The sequence below is a fragment of the Uranotaenia lowii genome, chromosome 1 (assembly GCF_029784155.1).
Source record: "Uranotaenia lowii strain MFRU-FL chromosome 1, ASM2978415v1, whole genome shotgun sequence".
Lineage (NCBI taxonomy): Eukaryota > Metazoa > Arthropoda > Insecta > Diptera > Culicidae > Uranotaenia > Uranotaenia lowii.
Window position 1 is genome coordinate 32656411 of NC_073691.1, and position 9144 is coordinate 32665554.

The 9144-nt window shown below is 44.5% G+C and overlaps 1 protein-coding gene across 1 annotated transcript; it reads right to left on the bottom strand.

Annotated features, from left to right (window-relative positions):
* Positions 1 to 4484: 4484 nt before the first annotated feature.
* Positions 4485 to 5030, bottom strand: LOC129759049 (leucine-rich repeat-containing protein 24-like). Its single transcript, XM_055756478.1, has one exon. It carries the CDS (start codon positions 5028 to 5030, stop codon positions 4485 to 4487), a length of 546 nt encoding a protein of 181 aa, XP_055612453.1.
* Between the last annotated feature and the right edge of the window lie 4114 nt (positions 5031 to 9144).

The following is a 9144-nucleotide window of genomic DNA, read 5'->3' on the forward strand; positions in this document are numbered from 1 at the left end:
TTGTGGAATGTGTGAAGGGGAAGTCCAACATCCACAAGGAAATACGCGAGAAGCTAGCCAGGGCGATGCAGCTTTTCATCGCAGCCAACAAAGCTGTGGTGGAACGTCTTGCGGAGGCCGAGGCCAGACCAAAGGAGCGAGGGCCGGCAGAGACCCCTCTGAGGGCGGATACCATCCGCTTGAAGAAGGTCAATGCCTTTGCCCAAACTGAGGGCGGTCTTGCGTTTGCCGGCAACAGCAAACGTAAGAGAGGGTCTCCCGGGGAACTCAGACCCGGTGACCCTAAAAAAAGAGCGAAGGATCCGTCTGTCCGGCAGGAACCTGCGGCCAGCGCTTCCAAGCGGGCAAGCGCAAGTACCGGATGGCAAACGGTATCGCGAAAAAGGGGGAGGCCCAAAGGTGCAGAGACGAAAAAAGCCAAACCCCGACACCAACGACGCAAACGGGATCTACTTCTGTAGCTGCTATGCTCCCCCAAGATGGTCTTTGGAGAGGTTCGGCACTATGGTTGACAAGATTTTGAGATGCTTACGGGGAGAAGCCCCGTCGTTATAGCTTGCGACTTCAACGCGTGGGCCGATGAATGGGGTAGCCGCCTCACAAACCCCAGAGGTCAAATACTTTTAGAAGTCCTGGCGAGGGTTAATGTGAATCTGGCCAACGTAGGGAACACCAGTACCTACCAGGGTTGGAACGTACAGGGGAACGCCTCTGGAAGACAACGCAGTTCGACCAGAACGTCTTTATCGAAGCGTTGCACTGGGAGAGGAACCTGGACAACCTGTCCGCGGAAGAACTGACGAGGGTTCTAGCTCCCTGCGATGACGAGAAGGGCCAAGCGTAAAAACACTAGGCCACCCGTCTATCGGTGGACGAAGTAAATTGCAGGTCTGTGTGCCGACTGCCATAGGGCAAGGCGCAGGATGCAGAACGCAAGGACCCAAGAAGAGCGAACAGAGCGTAGGCCACTCTTCACAAGTGCGAGATCGGCCCTCCGCAGGGCCATCAACGCAAGTAAGAGGGCACGTTTCAAGCAGTTATGCCGTGACGCCAACAACTGTCCATGGGGTGATGCCTATCGGATAGTCATGGGCAAAACTAAAAGTGGAGTCCACCTGAAACGTGCCCCGATAAACTGAGAGTCATCATCAATGAGCTGTTCCCACAGCACGATGCTACCCGCTGGCCAACAGTCCCGTATGACTGGGATAACAGCGCCGAAGAGCGAATAACGGTGGAAGAACTTCGCAAGATTGCATCCCCGATATGTTCCGGACATCGTTGCAACGATACGTGACAGAAACGTGGAAACGGCAGAAACTCGTCCTTCTGCAAAAACCGGGTAAGCCGTCCAGGAGACCCATCGGCGTATCGGCCGATCTGTCTTCTGGATACAGCGGGTAAGGTTCTGGACAAGGTGATTCAGAACCGACTTCAGTGATACACTGAAAGCGAGGGTGGACACTCGGAGAAACAGTTTGGTTTTGCGTCGAGGTCGCAGCACTGTAGATGCCATCCGCTCGGTCATCGAGGTAGTGGACAGAGCCAAGCTAACCAAGAGGAGAGGGCTCCGCTTCTGCACGGTGGTCACTCTGGATGTGAAGAATGCCTTCAACAGTGTCGGTTGGACAGCGATTGCGTCGTCGCTCATCCAAATGAGGATCCCGCCATATCTGTATAGGCTTGTGGAAAGTTACTTCCACAATCGCCAACTGCAGTATATGACCGGCGAGGGTTTGCGAACACAAGAGGTTTCGGCGGGTGTTCCACAGGGGTCAATACTCGGCCCGGTTCTGTGGAATATCACTTACTACGAACTCCTACGAACGAGCCTCCCATCGGGAGCTGAACTCGTAGGATTTGCGGATGATGTAGTCCTCTTGGCGAGAGGCTCCTCAACAGCGGAGGTTGAGCTACTGGCCACGGTAGCTATCCAGGCAGTGGAAAGCTGGATGCATTCCAAGTGCCTGCGTCTAGCCCACCACAAAACCGAGATGGTGCTTATCACCAACCTGATCTCACCCCAAACAGGTACCATTGCCGTTGGACCGTGCAATATCGTGTCCAAACACGCAATCAAGTACATAGGCGTGAGGTTGACGACAGGCTCAGCTTTACGAGCCATGTCGACTACGTGTGCAAGAGAGCGGCCATGGCTACGGCCGCACTCACACGGATGATGCCGAACTCCTCGGCAATCCGTAGTAGCAGCGGCCTGGAGGCAGCGACTTAGCAGCGTTCAGCGGCTGATGAACCTGCGGGTTATCAGCGGATACCGGACCATGTCGTCCGAAGCCGCCTGTGTAGTAGCGGGTGTTATGCCCATCTCGGTTTTGCTTGAGGAGGATGTCTATTGCTACGACAACAAAGACGCGCCCAACGTTCGAGATCTCGCCAATGAGGACTCGATGTCCAACTGGCAGCAGCTGTGGGACAGCTCAACGAGAGGAAGGTGGATCCATCGTCTGATCCCGCACATCGGGAGCTGGATCGGAAGAAGGCACGGTGAAGTGGACTTCTATATGACGCAATTCCTGACTGGTCATGGATGCTTCATGAAGTACCACTACCGGTTTGGACTTGTGGCTTCGCCGTATTGCCCAGAATGTGGGGACGTAGAGGAAACACCCGAGTATGTGTTGTTTGTCTGTCCGAGGTTTGCGGCGGTACGTACCTCTATATTTGCCGCCTGTGGGCCCGACACGACAGCAGACAACTTGGTACAGAGAATGTGTGCGGATTCCAACACTTGGCATGCGGTTAGCGATGGGTTCACCCGTATCATGACTGCCCTGCAGAGGAGCTGGAACTAACGGCAGTCCGCGAACGGTGTAGGATGACTCCATCGACGGGGAGCATCTGAGTAGTAGTCAAACCCTTGATCGAAGCTACATAACTAAGGCATCATCTTCTGCGTAGCGGAAGTCAGGGGTGCGCCGCGAACGTGTGTAGGATACCCCAACGTCGGGGGGTATTCGAGTAGTTCCGCTTCCTAAGGGTTTCCCCCTGCGGGGATAAGACTTTACCTTCCTCGTAGCGGATCTCGAGGGAAGAGGGTTAACCACTGTCGGGGGATACCCACGGGTAGAGAGGCTCTCGATGCCGGGCGAGCCTCCCAAATCGGTGAAGAATGTCGTCACCGTCGGGAAACATCCGAGTCGTAGCGTTCCAAGTCCCGAACGTGTGCCGTGACAGGCGCGAATCCAGGATAAGCTGCTCTCGATCTGGCACACAACGGGCAGGAAAATCCGCGGGCCAAAAATCATAGGGTTGCCAGCCAAGGGGGATAAAGAAGACCGGACAACGGTCGGAGTAGACTGACCCCACCGACGGGGGGCTGTAGAGTAGTGTGCGTCCGACCCCACGGTTTGAGCTACAAAGATAAGGTAACATCTTCTGTGTAGCGGATGCCGTGGGTGATCCACCTTCGGGAAGTATCGGCTTCAAGGCGTTGAAGGAGAGGTCAGGCCTCGAATCTTTAAGAGGGAAAGTTTGCATGGTCAACCCCGAGTCTTTATGATAATAGGTCGGGTTTCGAGTCTTAAGAGGAGAGATCAGGCCTTTAATCAACAAGAGGAGGGTGGTCACCTCGAGCCATTACGAGGAGAGGTCAGATCCCGAGTCGCTAGAGGAGAGATCGGGCCTTTCATCGTGCAGAGGAGAGGTAAACCTCGAGTCGATGCTAGGAGGGTTCCGGATCTTGAGTCTATAGAGGAGAGATCAGGCCTCAAGTCGCGAAGAGGAGAGGTTTATGTGGGACTTTCGAGAAATTGCCAGGAGATGTCGACTAACATGTCGTTAGAAGAGAGTTCAGACATTGAGTCGTAAGGATGAGAGGTTTTGCAGAAAGCGGTCTCGCCAATGAGTATTGCCTTGGAGCGAACTAGCGCGAATAGACCTCCCACTATTGAAGAAGAGTGAGATTACTACGGCCAGGCCAACCGCGTGGTAAATACCACAAGAGATATTGGAGCAAGGGTAAGAATAAAGCGTGAAGTTTTTTTGTAAAAGTTATAAAATGTAAAATCTAAAACTGTAAAAGGTCAGATCTCACCAAATAAGTTGTTATCGAAGGGATACATTCTTCACTGATTCGGAAGCAGGGCTGATGATGTTTTGATACTGGGTCCTAATGTAACCGATGTTTCAGAAGCCGTTTTGCCGCTTCTCACGTCTTTCCGGTGTATGAAATATCGAGGGATTTTCCCTATTTGAGACAACGCACTTTGCTGTTAGTTCACAATATTCACATCCGCAGTTATAATCAGCTGGATTCCTTGTTTAATAATTTATTTTTATTCTATTTTAAATTTCTTGAAGATCACTGATTTTAAGGAGCGAAAATTTTGACGTCCCTGCAAGGCAACGCCTACTTGAACTCATGATCATCAGTTTAAATTTCTCTAAATCTTAAGTAATGATTATTTATTAACTGACGAAAATAGTGTCGATGGTTTGAATAACTCTGTCGAAACTCATAAACTCTAGCTTAAATTCCACCGGAAATAAACCGGAACCCAACAAGATTCCTTGGCAACGTCCAACAGCCGCCAAATCGACGAACGCTGGGGATTCACATTACCAATCAACCAGCTACAGTTGATGGGATTTTCCTGAAGCTCAACCGTCTGCAATTTGGACCAGCTCATCGGAACATCAAATTGTGTTAGCCTGTTTTTGGATAGATCCAGGAATTGAAGTTCCGGAAAGTTACATCGGCTGGCAGCCTCAAATTGTGTCAACTTATTTCGATACAAACTGAGGTGCTGAAGTTGAGGGAGTGTAATCGATTCTGTTGCAGCAACTCGATTTATTCCATTTCCTATTAGGGAAAGGATTTCCAAATGGTGAAGGCCCTGAAAGGCCTCCATCTGAACATGCTCAATGGCGTTGTAATCCAAGTATAGCCGGGTCAGGTTTCCGATGTTTTTCACTCCATTGGGGATTTGTTTTAAAGTTGGGTTATGAGAAATCAAAAGTTCCTTCAAAGCTGGAAGATTCCAGCCGCTAAGATCGAAAAATTGATTCATGTTTCCCACTTCAGTTAGCTGAAATTTATGAAAAAAAAACTATGTGAGAACTTTCCCAATTTTTATTTGAACATCAAAAGACAAACCTGGAAATTTTTCAGTGCTGGAAATCTTTTGATTCCGGGAGACCAATAAACAGACTTCGTGTGAATAATGCTGAACAATTCCAATGGATAATCTACCTCAGTTGGAATTATCAAACAAACCGATTGGCATCTAACGACGGTAAGGCGAGTCATATTTTTCGACATCGTAATGTTTAACTCAGTCTGACGGTCAGTCATTGTCACGGAGCTATCGGCAAGCTGGAACTTGGTCGTCGATTCATACACGGAACAACTAGAGCACCAAGGTTGAACGAAAACCGGGGGAACTATCGAAACTATCAAAATAAAGATGAACTTGATCATTTGGTTTGTCGTAATGAGATCGAGCACTGGGTGATCGTGTAAAAATAATTTAAATTGCCACTTACAACAGCTTACATCGGAGTGGCAAATCTCTTTTGAATTAACAAATCAGTTTTTGATTAAAACGCGTTACATCCATTGTTGACTGGTGGATGAGGACCTTGAGTAACTTTATTGTTGTCCGACAACTGACAGATCAGCAGTAGAAACGAAAGGGAAAAGAAGAAAGAAGAGGGCAGAGGTGGGTTGTTTACTTATGAAAAATTAACAAAAAAGTGATAGAATTCTGAATTTTTGGTTTCCAATTTTTACCCTTATTAAACTTAGTTTATTCCCATTCTTTATGAAAATTAGAAGTATGAACTTCAAATCCAAATCTCAGGAATGGTTTGTAGTTATAGCCATTTTTTTTTTCATACTCCGAAATTTCATATAATTTAAGTTCGAAATGCAAAACTTTTATTTCAATTTTTTTTTCCAAAATCCGGTGGATATTCAGGCAAATTTTAAAATCATTAATTTTAAATCTTGCAGCAAACACATAAAAAACTGTCTCACATAATTAAAAATTATAAAGACTCAATAAAGTTTCTGTTTGATTATGCAAACGAAGTGAAAGAATTCAGCAAAAATCTGGGCGATCTGGCAAGCTAAGCATAATCGTGTTGAAATTTTATATTCGGGACTAAATTTCTAGCAACAAGTGATTTTCTTTAAAACTGTATTCAAATTTTGTTCCTGTGGAAAGATTTCAAAGGTTTTGCTTTAGTCATGGGTCGAGATTGTTACTCTTGAATCAATTCAGTCGTTCCTAATAAAATTTCCAATTTTGTCCTGACTTTTTTTCTCTCAAGTCAAAAGAATTCAACATCTCTGTTTAACAAAATAACCTTACAAAAAAATCTGAAAATGAACCTATCATCATTCGAATCTGATAGCAGGGACCAAAAGTTTTCGCAGCCAGAAAACTTGTACAGCCTGGCAAATAAATCGGGAGCAATAAAATTTGAAAACAGACGACTACCGACTTCATAAATATAATACACAAGAGCAAGGTTGGTACTTGGTACATATTGCAGCATCCGCCAAAAGGCCGGGGAAATTTACCTCAGCCCAGCCGAAAGTGAGGCGTAAAATTTACATTTAAATTATCTTTGTCGTCTTACAATTTCAATTGCCCTCTCGGTGCTCACCTTGGTAATTTCCTTGGAAACGGAACCAGATAGGCCCGGTCCAAAGACGACTTCTCAGGGAAGTGTTTCCGGTAAACGGAATCGTTCGAGCGAATATTCATCCCCCCTTACTTTTCAGCCGGTTCTTCGCTTTCAAGGAGTGGAACTACATTGATTGTTGTTACCTTCCCTCTTTTTATTTACAGTTCTTGTGTCATTCTTTTCATTTCGCCCTGAGTACCTATCTCGAGCTTTCTTTTGCAGAGATAATGAACCGCAATGACATTTGATGACAGCAGCCAAGATCTTACTGTCAGTGGCAGCGAAATTGTTCCGGATGCCTCAAACCCGGAAGGAAATTTCCCGGAGAAAAAGTCCCGAAAAGAGTCGTTTCACTCTTTTCACTCCATTTAATTACCGACTCATTGTTTGTCGAGGGAATTTGAATTGGTTTCTTTTGTTACGATTTGTTTCAAAGTTTTAGACTTCATTTCAAAAGCGAAATTCCTGTGCCGCATTCCGGAATCAAGTTTAATTAGGATACTCCAGCAATCATCCACCAAATAATTCAGATTAGGAATCCAATAATCACCTTTCATCAGGTTCATTAACAAAAACCTCGGGATTTTCTGGCTGTGGGCGGTTCAATCTTCAAAAAGGTACTCCAAAAATTCCCCGAAATTGCCCCGGAGCGCTTTAACAGGCCATAAATCGGCCTTCATTGCTCCTCCTTCCAAAAACCTCTAGGTTTTGAAATTACGCCCGAAAACGCAAATCCAAAACCCTACAATCAACATCTTAATCAATTTGCATAAAAAATTAAAACTAACTCAAGTTCGTTTGCTGTTTACTGTTGGGTGGCGTCGTTTTCCATCCCCAGGGATGGACGCTGGCTGGCTGGTAAAATTTTCCTATAGGAAGAAATGACTAGGAATCTGTTTTGGATTTTTTCGGAACCTGAAAACTTTCCCACTTCCTGTTACTCGGTTCCCGGGATGTTTGTCTCTGTCTCGTCTATGACAAACCGTTGGACCGTGTAATGAAATTCAACCGCCTTCTCCTTTTTTCTAAAGTAAACTGCTTGATTTTACTGTTTGAATTTGGATTTTTCTCTTCTCAATTATGATTGATGTGGAATCCTGGAGTCACCAAATGTTCAAAACAGGGAAAAGTTTATTAAAAATCGAAATAATCATCAAAGCATTTTTAAGCCTACACAGAAAAAAAAATTTGACTATTACGTGTCACTGAAAACTGCAACTTTTAAAATAAATCACCTGTAGTTTACAAAACCTGTAATTTTAAATTGTTTTCCTAGTAAGTTAATGAAGATTAATTTATTATTAAAGCAAATGTCCTGTAAAAAAGTTGTACACTAAAAATTAAAGGTCTCGTAATAAAGTTTTTTACCTGTAAAATTACGATAAATGTCCTGCTCCTCATTTACGTAATTTTACAGGAAATAATTTTTGCTGTGTACATATTAAAAAAAAATAATGATTTTTAAGTGTCATTGAATATGGTGTCCTTTAAAATAAAACAACCTGTAAATGAAAAATCCTGTAATTTCATATGACATCTTCTGAAAGACAAAAGAAAATCACTTAGTATTACAGCAATTGTCATGTAACAAAAAGAAGCATGACATTTCCTGTAAATGTACAAGTCAATGAAAAAATACGTGTCGTGTGTCAATTGCATATTGTGGAATTTAAGTGCGTCTGGCATCCCAGACATCAAACGAGAAACGTCAAAATGATGCGTTCGATTGTTTTGATTCGGATCTACATGTTGTGCCGGAGCAACTCCGGTGGTTGCGCCTCGGGAAAAAAAATCCGCAGACGACGTCGTGGCGGTCGTGTGGATTCACCATATTTGCGTGTCGTCCAAAAAATGTGAATGTTTTCAATTTGTGTTCGCGTTGCAGCGGTAAAACACTGATGGTGGATAATCTCCGCAGTTTCTGCGTAGGAAATCGGTAATCAACTTAGATGCTTTCTGGTTTCCCCCAGTACCGGTGATATATGGAACATCGCTACCGGGCTCAAGCCGATGACGGTAATTCTAGCGAGCTTTTTTTTTTTCAAACTTCAAGTGTATGTATTTTGCTTCAAATTTTTCAGCCATCACCTTCGACCCTTTTACCTTCAGCAAAAAAATTATAAATGTATGATACGTGTTATTGTGAAAAGTTATCATTGGAAGTCCGCACCAGATCAACTTACACCCCAAAATAATAAATAAATAAAATATACGGGATTATTCACGTAAACTGAGCTTTTGTTGCATCCCATCGATTCTACGAGTGCTTTGTAGTAGCTGCTGTTTTTCTGTATAACTGACACATGAATTAGCTTAGCTTGATTGACTACTCACATCCACCTTTAATCATTGAATCTGAAATGCATAATAAAAAATGTACAAAAACAATCAATATTCAGAAGATTTGAATTTTTTATGGTTAATACTTAAATTATGGGATAAAGAAAAGAAAAAGCATTTCAAATTCCTTGATCTCTGGCGTGGCTCAGT

Coding starts and splice junctions, on each gene's coding strand:
- LOC129759049 (XM_055756478.1), bottom strand. CDS start 5,030: ATGAATCAATTTTTCGATCTTAGCGGCTGGAATCTTCCAGCTTTGAAG.